The following is a 13,460-nucleotide window of genomic DNA, read 5'->3' as shown; positions in this document are numbered from 1 at the left end:
AGGGGAGGGGGAGGGGGGGAGAGAGAGGGGAATGAAGCGGGAGGGGGGGGGGGGGGGGGAAACGAGAGAGAGAAGGAAAGAGCAGATCGAGAAGAATAAATCTGAGAGACTGAAGGACTGGTAAAGACTAAGAACAGAGCAGACAGCAAAGATAAAGGTTTTAGCAATCTGAAGGAGAGGGAGAAAAAAAAGCCATCCAGTTTGTCCTTTTTCTCAGAAACATCATTTCAAGCGCGCATAAACACAACACTCGCGCACACACTCGTTTACAGTGGTCAATTATAAAAGCCTCCGTGGAGTTAGCTCCATCGATCCGGCGCTGAAACACTTCTGCTTTTTACACCTCTCCCCCCGCAGAGAGCAGGACGCCGTTTCTCTGCGTTCACGCCATCCTCTTCTCTCCCTCCGTAACCTTTTCACTGCACTCACTCTGTGCTGCCACCAGTTCTGCAATTTTTTTCCTCCCCCTTCCCTTTTTTTTTTTTTTTTAAAGGGACCGGGGTTGTGAAAAGGCACATGTGTGTTATTTAGGCCTACTGACATTTTCAACAGCGTGAAAGTCCTCTTTTTTTTTTTTCCAATAATAGCTGGACTGGAGGCATAAAAGTAATGTTTCACGCTGGGGGAGTGGAGAGCAGGAAAGAGAGAGGGAGAAAAGATGCAAAGCATGAAAGAAATAGAAAAGAGAAGAAAAATCGAAGAGTAAAGCGTTATTTCTTAGAAGGTCAGACATTCTACTTCTCTTCTTCTTCTTTAGCTTTTCCCCCACTTCTTACTGTCGGTTACGGTGAAAAAACCCCAACAACTATTAATTGCCCCAGGAAGAGGAAGCGGGACACTCTGCCTCCTCCAGCCGTCCCAGCAGAGATGAACCTGTCTGTTTAGAAGAGGTGATGTATGGACGCTACCTGGCTGACATTAATAACAGCTTAATGATGTCTCTGACAATTCCACCAGCTAATTTAACACTGTGTTGACCATGCACACACACACTGCCGCATTCCCGCCTGCTGCTATTCATGCAGTAAACCACGTCTGATGTGCATTTTTACGCGCGCCGGCACGAATGCGCGTTCGTCAAGCGACACTGGCAACATCGGCCGCTAATCAGCCAGAGTGATTACCTGGCCCGCCAACACTGCAGCAAAGGCTATTTATCAGCGCACATTAACGCACCGTGTAGGCTACAGAGGCATCACGAGGGACATCTTAAAGGCATACACACACTTACAGCGTCCTCCTCCCCGCTGCGACTGGGGCTGCCCTCCGCTTCTCCGAACGAGTCGTCCGTGGGCGGGTCTGTGGCGTCCGTGGGCGGGTCGCTGACGTGAGAGGCCGAGGACTTGGACGGGGAGCTCTTCCTGGGGGCCGGCGTAGGAGCTGCAGAGGAGAACAGACTTTTTTTTGTGTGTGTTTTTTTTTCCCGTGGTGACCTTCCAGCATGAGGTGCTGGAAGGTCGGCGGCGGCGGCGGCGGCGGCAGGGCGCTCACGGGAGTTGGTGGACGGCGTCGTGGAAGTGACCGGCGTCAGGTTCATTTGGGAAATGTCGAAGTCGTCGCAGTCGTCCGTGTCCTGGGCGGTGCCCACGCGGCTGAAGTAAGAGCTGAACGCCTCTGAGGTTCCCGCCAGACTGGGCTGTTCGCCCTTCTTGGACGGCATGGCTGGAGGCTTCGCCAGCTGGAAATCCTGAGAGCACAGGTGACGTCTGGTCAGAGCTGCAGCGAACATTAGAGTAACTTTAAAAGTTTCTCTTTTTTATATAATGAACACACTGTTCAGATGTAGCTCAGCTAATTGCAGCTTTAATACAGTTAATAGTGGATTATGTGTGGCTTGAGTCTACAAACTAGGTTGGGTTCAGCACGGGGCAAAGACTCTTCTATTAAAGCCAGTCAAAAACTTTGAGTGGTGAATGTGCTTGAACTTTGGTTGATATGATGTGTTAAGTCAAAATCTATTATTTTCCACTTTTCATTCCACTTTGTATTTAAACCCATTAAAAAATATATTAAAAAAAAAAAAAAAAAAACAGGAAGTGAGGAGAAAAGGAGAACCAGATGTGGTAAATTCTTAAAAACGGTTTCCATGCCTCTCTAGGAGCTCTGACTCCTGTTTGCAGTTTTGCATGCGACTAAAACCCAATGATGTGACGCAGCGCAACACAAACAGGAAGAGCAAACAAACAGGGTGGAGAAGAAGCAGACAGTCGAACCAAATACATTTCTGATCAAATACAACTCATCACGGACATAACGTTCAACTCATTTTGGGGCTTTAATTTGATAACCTTTCTATTTGAGGATCGAATAATTTGTGCAACAATTATTTCTCCTTTAGGAGGACCAGTTTGCTTTCATCTGATGGCATTTCGAGTCAGATTATTGAAAATAAGACGTTTCAACAGGTTTAGAATACAAAACATAACTTGGCATTAAGCATCTGAACAGCCTGGACCTCAAACCCGTCACACTCTGTCAAAGCTGAACAAGTGAAAATAGAACATGGCTGAAGTCCAACTTGGGACGCTCATCCAGTATTAGAGCAAGTGTGTGCATGGATTTGAGATAATTTTGCACCTTATTTCTGTTATGAAATATGTTCAGATCTCAAAACATCTTTTCAGAACAGCTTTCGATGTATCATTAATGTCATGTTTTATGTTTGTCGTGTTTTTTGATGCCCACTGCTGTGATTTCAGTAGGTTTTTCTTTCCTTTTATCCTTTAGTTTGATGCACTTCAAGTGTTCAGCTTGTAATTTTGGATTCCCGTAAAGTTTTTAGAAAAATGTTGAATAAATTATTATGAAAACTATACGCTGTATAACCATTACACCTTCAAATTTGCATTTGGCTCAACTCGAGCCCCGAACTGAAGCCGCTGCTCGCCCACCTTGAACATCTCCTTGCCCATCTTCTTCGGCCCCTCTCCGTGCTGCGGACTCGACGAAGCCGACGGGGACAGAGCAGAGGCGCTGGCCCCGGCGCCCGTCTGGCTCTCGCTGGCCGGAGTCACGGTGGTGACCGGGGCGAGCGTCTGGAACATCGCAGCGGGCAGAGTGCCCATGGGTTGGGCCGGGAGGTAGGCTGTCGGGGAGAAGGCTCCAGCCGCCATGGCGGCCCATTGCTGCTGGGTTGCGGGGAAGATGTTGGCCTGGCCCCAGATCAGAGGCTGTCCGCCCGGTATCACCTGGGCCACGGGGCCCAGAGGGGACTGGACCCCGAAGGCTAGCGGCGTCTGGGCAGCAAACGCCTGCTGGGACCAGTGGCCAGGAGGTACTGCTCCCATCGTCATATAACCTGGAAGCACGCATCGGGCAACATTAGAAAGAGCCGCCGTTCCATTTTTCCTCGTTCTTTTCATAAAGGCTAAGAGATTAGAAAACCCACATTTGGTGCTTCTCCTCTGTGCACAAACCCACAAAGATAATAAGACATGCATCACCAGAGAGCGCTGCCCTACTTCTGCCTGCAGCTAACGCGGAGCCGCTTAATGGTCATGGTGAACTATGATAATTACCTCCAGAATGAGGCAGGATCATTATGGAAAGGCAGAGCACAACGCAGTCTCATTAAAATCACTCAAACTCATCAGCAAAAGGTACTTCTTATTACACAGTCACTAGTTCGCAGCTTCTGCTCTCTGGTAGTTAACTACAGCAGAGGAGGTTGACATTTACCCTCAGCCGCTCTGACACAGACACACAGAGCGACGACCAAAGGCAAGGAGGGGAGCAAATGAAGACATCCTGAAAAGGTAGGAAGTGAAACGGCTTGCAAAAGAATTTGTAACCCCTTTCACTTTTCCATTTCCTCACATAAAAAGTGTTTTATTTTGGTTATTTGTGCCTAATGGGCACAAATAACACAGAGTGGAGAGTAATTGTGAAGTGGAAGCAAAATTATGGATGGCTTTCATTTCTTTTTTTCTTTTTTTCTTCAGGGTTCCTGTTTCTGAAACTCAAATTTAAGGCTTATTAGGACATTATTAACACCTTAATGAATGAAATTTAAAACAAGAATGCAAAAAAGGAAAATGTTCACATTTTATATTGTGGAAGTAAAATTTTTTCACAGAATGCACATAATGTCATTTGGATCAGCAACAGAAGTCAGCCTGTCATCCAGCCAGATAGTGAAAGATTTACACTTACCCATGACTGATGCAAAAAAAGCTAGCTAGCAACTCTATTAGCAGCTGGTTAGCGGCAGCCTCAACCGCCTCAAGTCTGTGCGACTCAAACTGAAATGTCCCGCAAGAAAAATAAACTATATAGAATATTAAAGATTAAATAGTCCTGCACAGGACATTTAAGACATTTCAAGGCCTTAATGTTAGATAAACGATTCAAGACTTTTTAAGGATGTGCGGACACCCTGCTTTCACAAATCCAAACATAGCAGCGCATTTGTATTCAACCTCCACGAATCGAGTCTTTTTAGAAACGCCATTCGCTGCAGTTAAAGCTTTAACTCTCTACCAGGCTCGCACAACAACACACTGGCAGATTTCACCTTTTATTCTCCTCATTCTGCTCAATCAGAACGGATGGAGAGTATCTGTGTGCATGCGTTTTCAAGTCGCAGTTGGATTCAGGTCTGGACTTTGACTGGGCCATATTAACACAAAAAGTGACCCAGTCTCTCCTTCAGATTTATCTCGTGCTTAGTGTCCTCCCAGCATGATACTGTCACTACCCTGCTTCACAGTGAGGACGGCGTGTTAAAGACAGTGCTTCATAGCGTTGTGTGCAACATTGGCTCGTTTACTGACACAATTCTTACACGAATCACAATACGAGAAGCCGGAGCTCGTAGTTCCACAGTGACCGAAATGGACTTCAGTCTTCTCATCTTTTGCTTTTCCTTCGACTGCCACTGCCGCCTCAGCTTCAGGTAAGTCAGCAGTAAGCATCAAAGCTAATAAAGCGTTTCATATTCAGCACACAACCGACTCCACCTTTCCTCCAGTATCCAGTCATCTGCATTTCAATTCTGTTCCTTCTCTGTTTATTCCAGCAGAACCTCCCCTCCCTTCTCCCTCTCGTCCCTCCGTCCTCTGCATCCCAAGCCTCTGACTTCACAGCTTCTCCTTATCTCCCAACGCGTTTGTTTGCCCGGTGCTTATAGCGGCGGCGGCAGCGGCGACGACTGTGAATAAGCGAGGTCTCACCTGAGGGCACGGACGCAGGATTGAAGGGAGCGAACAGTTCCGTGGGCGGCTGCAGGCCCTGCGAGGGGTCGAGGGTGTTGGCGGGGGACGCCGGGGTCTGTGGGAATCGGATGTCAGGTGAGCAAGCAACAATGCAAAAAAAACAAACAAAAAAAATAATCATAAAAAATGCAGATTGATTAAAACACATTATGTCAGCATGGCTGCTACTCACGGACGGGGAGGTTATGTCAGGTGGCGTGGACATGTCTCCGAAAATCTCTAACTGGCTGATGTTCTGAGAAATAGAGAGGGGAGGGAAAAAGAAGAGAACAAACACAGTCGGTCAGGGAGCGATGGCTGCTACGCTCGTCTGGGAATCGAATTGTGAAGTGTTTAGCATTCTGGTGCAACATGCATCGCACGTCGCATGCAATGCGGGAGCAGCTACATGCGGCTAAAACACCACCTACCTGAACGCCGCTGCAGCAACACCGAGGAGGGGGGAACAAGAGAGGTGAGCAGAGATGGGAGAATGAGATGTAATGATCAGGATGACAATACCCACCATGACTTATTACACTTGTCATGTGCTTCTGATAGCAGCGCTCTCTGCTAGCTGAGGAACACACCGCCTCACATCTTTACTGTACGGGAGTCTTCTTCTGAGCCCGAGTCGTTATTGTTTTCCTCTCGCGGAGGATGATGTGTGTTGTGTCTCAGAGGGCATAACTACAGATCCTTTTGATCTGAACTTGTTCTGTATCATTTCCTTCCCATGGTTCTCTTTAATAACTCTCCTTTTTTTTTCTTTTTCTTTTTTTTTGTTGCGCATTACTAATATCTTTTGGCCAGTGGCAACCGTAGGAAACTATTTTTAGTCGATAAAAAGAATTTAAGCCTTGAATACATGGTCAGAGATTTGCATAAATCATGGATGCGGGTAATTTCTTGCAGAGATAATGAATGTTCTTAAAAAATCCCCCTTCCCCCCCCCCCCCCCATTCACTCATGGGTCATGCGGACCGGAAAGTTCTTTTGTGCATCTATCAGAAAATGGATCTGTGATCACGACGTTGAGTCATGAAGAGTTTACTTTCACAAAGCCTTGGGAGAAGATCTGAGGCTGTGGTATGTATATTTCATTGCAGCAGAAGCTGCTCTCGTACAGAGATTAAGTAGTCAAGATACAGATGCGACAAGAAGCAGTGACAAAGTTCCAATTGGATTAATTTTTACACTTAAGTGCGAAAATTAGCTGCTTTTGAGAAATGTTCGGGGGATGAAAAAACACATTTAACTCAGGGAGACATTTTTAAACTTCCTGTTCAGAGCTGCTTCAAGCTGTCTTGGAAATTTTGGAGTATGAAGAAATTCTTTATTTGCTTTTAAAAGAATTACAATTAGTGATGCACAGGAAAACACAGAGAGATTTTTAGCTCAAGTAAACTACATAGATGACAAGCCGGTAATAAATTCAAATAGCCAGTCTTTAGTGATCAGTGGATGCACCATCTGAAGCAATATAAAAATAACTCTCTTGAGTCTAGATGTTGTTACGGAGTGAATAAGGCTTAAAATGAGTCATTTTAACACTAGGGAGGACATTAATAGCTAAACAATCTGAATCTGCATCCTTAATTCAACCAAGGATCTGGCTGATGCAGACCCCACAAACATCAAGGACCAATAAAGCTTTTTACTACTGTTGTGAATATACAGTATTATTTGAAATACTGATGATGGACCACAAAGGGTTGTGCAGAAACTCAATCTGAAACCAATTTCAAAGTTCTCTTTTACCAAAACAGGCTTAACTAACTGTAAATGAGTTCTGGGAATAAGAGATTGAAGTTAATTAATTCATGATATCAATGCAAAAATGATTTAAAAGGCAGTCATATTTCTGATGGCATGCTGAGACATGTTTGCCATTCATTTAGGCAACAAAGCTTAGAGAGAGCAACACTTTAATTTAAAATGAAAGCTAAAAGTTGCTTCATTTTCTCCACTTGATTTTTTTTTTGACTGTATTGCCTTGAAGACTTTCCTTTGTCTACCTGTGTGTTTTACAACCTTCCCAATGTATTTGTTTTGGCTCCAGGTTGTTGAACCCGGCAGACAGGGAACAACCAGCGTCTTTTGTCACAACCCGTGTTGGTTTACCTTCTGGAAAGAGGCTTCGGATGCTTTTCATTGTTGGCGCTGGCAGCTGTCTTGTTGGGGCTGTGTAACCTGTCTGTCAGCAGCAACTGATTAAGACGTGCAAGTCTCTTAACTGGATGCTCATCTGCATGATTAGAGTTGTGAAAACATTTGTTTTAGATATGCAAATTAGATGGATGCCTGTGGGTTTTTTTTTTTAAACACTTAAAGATCTTGTGATTTATTTTTTGTGTTGTTGAAAGATTAGCAACCAGTTCTTAAAATGTCATCTGTTTTTAAAAAAAAAATTAAGGAAACTGAATCATAGAAAATAATTTCTTTGATTTAATTCTTTTCTCTGCAAACATTTCTTTTTAAATAGCTGACTGAATTCACTCCCAGAGAAGTGATCCCGTGTTTTGCTCGAGTTTGAACTTTATCTGCGAGATATTTTCTCTGCTGAAAGACCTCCCGGCGGAGCTAATGGACGGGGGCTTCGTCTCTGCTACATCTATTTTTGAGTTTTAGACAAAAACACACAGGTGTGAACGTGGGAGTGCAGCGGCGCAGCATCCTAATGTCCTCCTGGCCAAACTTGGCTGCTATAGCAACAGGAAAAGGTGCATGTTTTATTCAGTAATGACAGTGGTCTACAGTCGGGGTCACTTCAGACCAAAGGAGAACAAGAGGTGCAGAACCGATCAGGACGTGGCGACAAAAGCTCATCTGAGGAAGTGACTAGCGAAGCAGCTAATGAGGGCTGAGAGCTAACCTTTACGGCTCCCCGCAGGAAAACAGAGGAAGACGTCCTGGTGTGTACGTATAAGCTTACCTCAGTCACCAGGTCCAGGTTTAAGTCTATCAGATCTGCAACTTCCTGCTGCTTCGGCTGCTGTTGACGTTTGACAGCGTTCTGGCGCTTATGTTGCTGTTGGGATTTTTTTTTATGTCCGTTCTGTAATCCAAACCCCAGTGTTAGATGACAGGTGGAATGAAAATGATCTCACACACACAAACATGTTAGTTATTTTCAATTCACACACACACACACACACACACACACACACATACACACACACACACACACACACACACAAACACACACACACACACACACACACACACACACACACACACATAAACAGAAAGTAGTGATGTTTGATCTCTTGAATACACCGTGTTAGCTCGTCTGCTAACCATGACAAAAACACAGGGCTTTGCAAGAGCCTGGACTTGTCCATATTTTGGCACCTGAACATATTTTACCGGGACTTTTATGTGACGAAAACACAAAGTAGCTCACATTTATTCTGTGCAATGAAAAATGATACATGATTTCCCCAAACAAGGAGCAGAGATCTGTAGCTCAGGCGGGAGAATCTGTTGACAGGATGGCTAATAAGTGGAGCATTTCACAAATTTGGTGGGACAGTGGCGTCAGAAGATGTTCACTAAGAAGTCTTGTTTGACAGTTTGTCACATGGTAAGAAGAAAGTGGGACACAGTGCTCTCTTCAGGTTAAAAACTGAACTACCTGGTATTATTGATAATATTGATTTCTGAAAAATCATCATGCTGTGGGAATTCGCTTCCTCAGAGGGAAGCAGGTAAGACGGGAGGATGGAAAGGAAACTACAATGTCCTTAAAATATATGTAGAGCTACTAATGAATGGTTTAAATCAAAGCTTATTCAGGTGTTCAAGTTCAACGTTTAATTGTCATGTGCAGAGTACAAACACATTTCCTTATATAATAAAAAAACTTACTTCGCTGTCTGCAAGAACGCCACTTAAAAACAGGTTAGAAAAAGCACAAAATGTGAAATAACCTTATAAATATAGCAAAATATCACCTACAAGTACCAATGACAGGATAAAAGTAATCTCTATATAGATAAACTTCATACTATATGATTAAAATACAAGGAAATGTGAATATAGCATAGGACAAGATGATTGGTAGCTGTGCAAATGTCAATAGACTGGTCAGAGTCTAGATCTAAATGCAACTGAGAATCTGCACCAAAACTTGGAAAATTGATGCTGAAAATGTTCCATCTCTACATTCAGTGAACTGGTTTGGCACACCAGTTTGAGATTTTATTACTGAAATAATTTTGAAAACCACGTATCAACTCTTTCTACATTACAGCTTTTCACTGCTCTCTGTTGGTCCATCACGCGAAATCCCAATAAAGTACGATACAGTTTGTGTTTCACAAAAAATGTGAAAGGCCCAGAGTGTCGGAATGATTTCATGTCTATTGCGAAATCCCTCCACCAATACCACCCTCCTCTGTCTGCAGAGACAACGGTGTGACGAAGGCCTCCTCTGTTCCCGTTTCCGGCTCCGGCCCAGACACGATGCGCAGACTGGTCTGAGCCAAACCAGTGCCGTATTTGTTGCGTGACAATATTATTGAGTGTGCTGCTTTCATTGGATGAAAGCATGAGATATGGCCATCATTAGCTGATGCTGAAAAACAATAACACATTGCCCAGTCGTAATCAGGTCTAAAAGCACAGCTCATTTTTCTACTGAGCTTTTTTTTTTCCCTCAAAAAATCTGAACTCATAATCGCTCATTTCAATCTAGCTAATGAAACACATTTGTCTGAATTTTGTGGCGTGGGTGTGTGTTGGTGTGTGTGTTATCCATTGAATCGTATAGTATCTGCCATCTTTGCTGAAAGTTGCAGTCTGCTGCTGGCTTTCCCTCAGTTTGTCCTTCTGTCCTCGCTCTCGCGCTTCCCTTCCTGCCAATTATCCCTTTGTGCCCGTTAGACGCTCTCGCCATCCCTTCGCCCAGCCCGTATAGTCCTCATCATCGCAGCCGCAGACCTATCAATTAGCCGTCTCCGGGGAAACAGTAATTACCTGTGCACATGTGTTCTGCATACAATTAATGCATCCCCTTTAATTAACGCCACCTTGTTGATTCCCTGCCGAGTGACTGATTGCGCTGGCATGCGGCGCCAGCACCGCTGACCTTGTGCAAACAATGCACACAAGTCAGAAAAATTAAATCGTACATGCTACGACTGAATCTTCTCTCATTCACCATCTGAAACTGGGAGGATCTCCTAAACCTCGGAGGATCCATGAATAGTTACAGTGCCTTAAAAAAGCATCCATATCTCCTACAAATTGTTCAGATTTTTGTCAAATCACAATCTGAATGCATGCCACACTTTTCAGATGTTGTTTGTAAAAAAAGTTACTGAAAACCGTGCTTCGTTTTCCTTTTTGCTTCACAATTTGCACTAATCTGCGTTGGTCTATCACATAAAACGGATGATCCAGAGCTGGAGGAACACAGACAAACAATGACTGACTCTACAGTTCTTCATGTGTGTGTAGGTGTGTGTGTCTGTCTGTGTGTGTGTGTGTGTGTGTGTGTGGCATAACCTTTGTTTAAACTCCAAAGCTAAAACAACCCACAGTGTAATTTACAGTCGTGATCCTATCATACCACGTTATCAGTAATCCAGTGTTTGAGTGGAGCTGTCGCGTCTGTCCGCTGGAAATGTGACATGCTGACCTCCACATGCGGACTCTGAGGCTTGTGTTGATTCAACGCACTATTACAGGTCTGACCAGATCAAGAGCTCTGTAGATCGGGATGACTTTTTGGGTGTGTGTGTGTGTGTGTCTGTTTTATTGATTTGCCATGATTTAAGAAGGTGACAGAGTAAACACCAGAAGGGACCGCCGCAGACAGGAGGTCACGTCGGCACTAATGGGATCATTTTGTCTGAGGTGTGGTGTGCGCACACGTCGTCACTTCATGGCACCCTCCAGCATCCGCCTGGCTGAGAGCGCTGCCGATTTATAACAGCAGTGAAAACCGTGGCAGGGCCGGCCATAGGCTCATTTGGGCTCTGAGCAGCATTTACGTTTGGGAGCCACCCTGCTTAACAGTTTTCAAAATGTGCTTTTTAGTTTGTATCTTGACAATAGGAAAGTTGCAACAATCCGTTTAATCATTAAACAGCAGCTAGAATAAAGTGTTTCAAATCTTTAAAGCTTTTAGTTGTGGCGATTGTGCTACTTTACTGGCTTAAATTTCAATTTGTAATTAGGTTTGATTAGAAGCACACATGGAAAACTGTCATTTAACTGCCTGAGGACCAGCGGGTTGAGAAATCTTCCTGCAATCAGAACGTTATGGGTTTGATTCCAGCTTCTTCCCGACATGTCAGTGTGTTTCTGGGCAATATGCCCTACTCCAAATCGTAACATCTAAAAGTTGCTTCATATCTCGAATACAAACAAACAAACAAAAAAAAAAACAACAAGTTATGCGAGAATTTAAAAGACTACGAGCCTGTGGTTGCTTCTGGTCAGACTGGACTAAGAGAAAAAAATACATCCTGCTGACTTTATTCAAGAGATATTTCCACTTTCCAACAGTTTTACATGCTGCCGTGCCAAAGCTCTGTCAGCGTGTACCCATCATGCTCTCTGAATGATGTTTCTGACTTCCGGAGCGTCGGGGAACGGGTTCCTGTTGGAAAACACGATATGCTCCTCGCCTAGTGGCATTAGAGAATGATGCGTCTCACGCTCAGAAGATTGAAGGGCATTACAGCGGGAGCGTGCCACCCTCTGACGCTGGATTTATCTTCAAATCAAATTAAAGTGTTTTCAGAGTGCTGCAAAGTCCAATTGGTTCCACGGCAACAGAAACGTGTTGGATTCGGTCCCGTCCAGACACCTACCGGCGCAAAGGCAATCCAAAAAGCAGCATGTGCCGTAAGCCGGTGAAGGGAGAACAAAAAAAAAAAAAAGTACTACGGTGCCTGTAAGCTTCTTACCAAATGTGGAGATAATAAGCATCCAGAAAACTGTGAGACTGATGCTACCTAAATTTATGGTATTGGGAAATGTGACAGCCAGCAGAGAAAAAGGATAGCAGTTTAAGGTGGGGGACAAAAAAAATAGACCTACTGCTGAGGGATGCAGACAAACATGGTGGGATCTGCATTGTAATGAGGGCGCATGTGAATGTGGAATACAATAAGCTCGACGGGAGGAGGTGTCGCACATAACCAGACATCCACTCCCACATATCCACAGGACGGCAGCCTGATTACCGTGAGTGTTTGGATTACAGAAGATTGAATCGGGCGGCAATAAAACGATCATCTTTATAGTCAGATAGAGAGCAGATGAGATATAAGGCAGCCTGACACAAGCGAAGGTCATCTTTCATTATCGGCACAGTAACAAGCATTTAGAGATATTACAGACGTGAACACATGATGGATTTTTTTTTTCTTGACGTAGTAGCAAAATCCAGTTCTAATAAATAGAGATATGCAACTATTAATCTGAATACATTTGTGGAAGAAAATGCTTTTTAGAAACAACATTTTCAACAAATTCATTGGAACTCAGATACGCCAATCAATTGGTCAGACATTGTAAACAGTAAAAAAAAAAAAAAAAAGGAACAGATCTACAGACCTTTAATTAAACCCCAAATTCGCTATCAGCCACTACAAGACCAATCAGTGCAATAGTGGTCCAGTTATTGGCACCTCTGGATCCCCGTCCCTTTCACCAATAGGACAATATTTAGTCTCTCTACATACCAGATTGTGAGACCCAAGGTTGGTTGATTTTGTATCAGAAAAACTATTTCTCTATGAATTTTGTTACAAATTTATGATCATTTTCCTGCTAAAACTGCACTGGATTCTAACCAGGTTTCTATGGTCTTTGAAAGAGTAATAGACCCAAAAACATTACAAATCCCTCAAAACCCACAACAGTGAGTAAGAGCTTCTGTTCCACATATTCCTTTGTTTCATGTCAAACCAACCTGGAGTGTTTGGTGCTGAAAAGTTCAACCTTAAGCTGCTGTCACTCTGTTTCTTGTCTTGCCATGTAGTGGAGCTCACCGTGTTCTGATTGGGTGCATTTGCTTTACTATAGCAACAAATAAGTTTTTTTCCCCATGTGAAAAGGATAAATTCACATGAAATAGAAACACTCAAAGAGTTTAGTTAATAAAGAGCTAAATTACAGAGACTTTAAGTGGTCAATTTGTTTAAGTTTTGATTTCAAGCATCCAGCATCCCGAGGCGAGATAGTATACAGTTGTGGTCAAAAGTGTACATACACTTGTAAAAACTCATAATGTTATGGCTGTCTTGAGTT

General features: G+C 43.7%; 1 protein-coding gene across 9 annotated transcripts in view; it reads right to left on the bottom strand.

Moving 5' to 3' along the window:
• dab1a (DAB adaptor protein 1a) overlaps positions 1-13,460 on the bottom strand; it is a 130,692-nt gene that overhangs the window by 9,038 nt on the left and 108,194 nt on the right. For 8 of the 9 annotated variants that reach the window (XM_015040791.1, XM_015040796.1, XM_015040794.1 and 5 more), the window contains 5 exons: positions 5,386-5,448; positions 5,172-5,268; positions 2,892-3,298; positions 1,492-1,687; positions 1,232-1,380 (listed from right to left, as the gene is read on the bottom strand). In XM_015040791.1, the coding sequence (XP_014896277.1) occupies positions 1,232-1,380; positions 1,492-1,687; positions 2,892-3,298; positions 5,172-5,268; positions 5,386-5,448 (912 nt within the window). Of the gene's footprint in view, positions 1-1,231; positions 1,381-1,491; positions 1,688-2,891; positions 3,299-5,171; positions 5,269-5,385; positions 5,449-8,127; positions 8,251-13,460 lie in introns of all 9 variants that reach the window. The other variant, XM_015040795.1, reaches the window with a different exon arrangement.

The sequence above is a fragment of the Poecilia latipinna genome, unplaced genomic scaffold (genome assembly GCF_001443285.1).
Source record: "Poecilia latipinna isolate Pla-1442-1.1 unplaced genomic scaffold, P_latipinna-1.0 Scaffold527, whole genome shotgun sequence".
NCBI lineage: Eukaryota > Metazoa > Chordata > Actinopteri > Cyprinodontiformes > Poeciliidae > Poecilia > Poecilia latipinna.
Note: the sequence above shows the minus strand (reverse complement) of the source record. Positions and strands in the feature narration are given on the sequence as shown.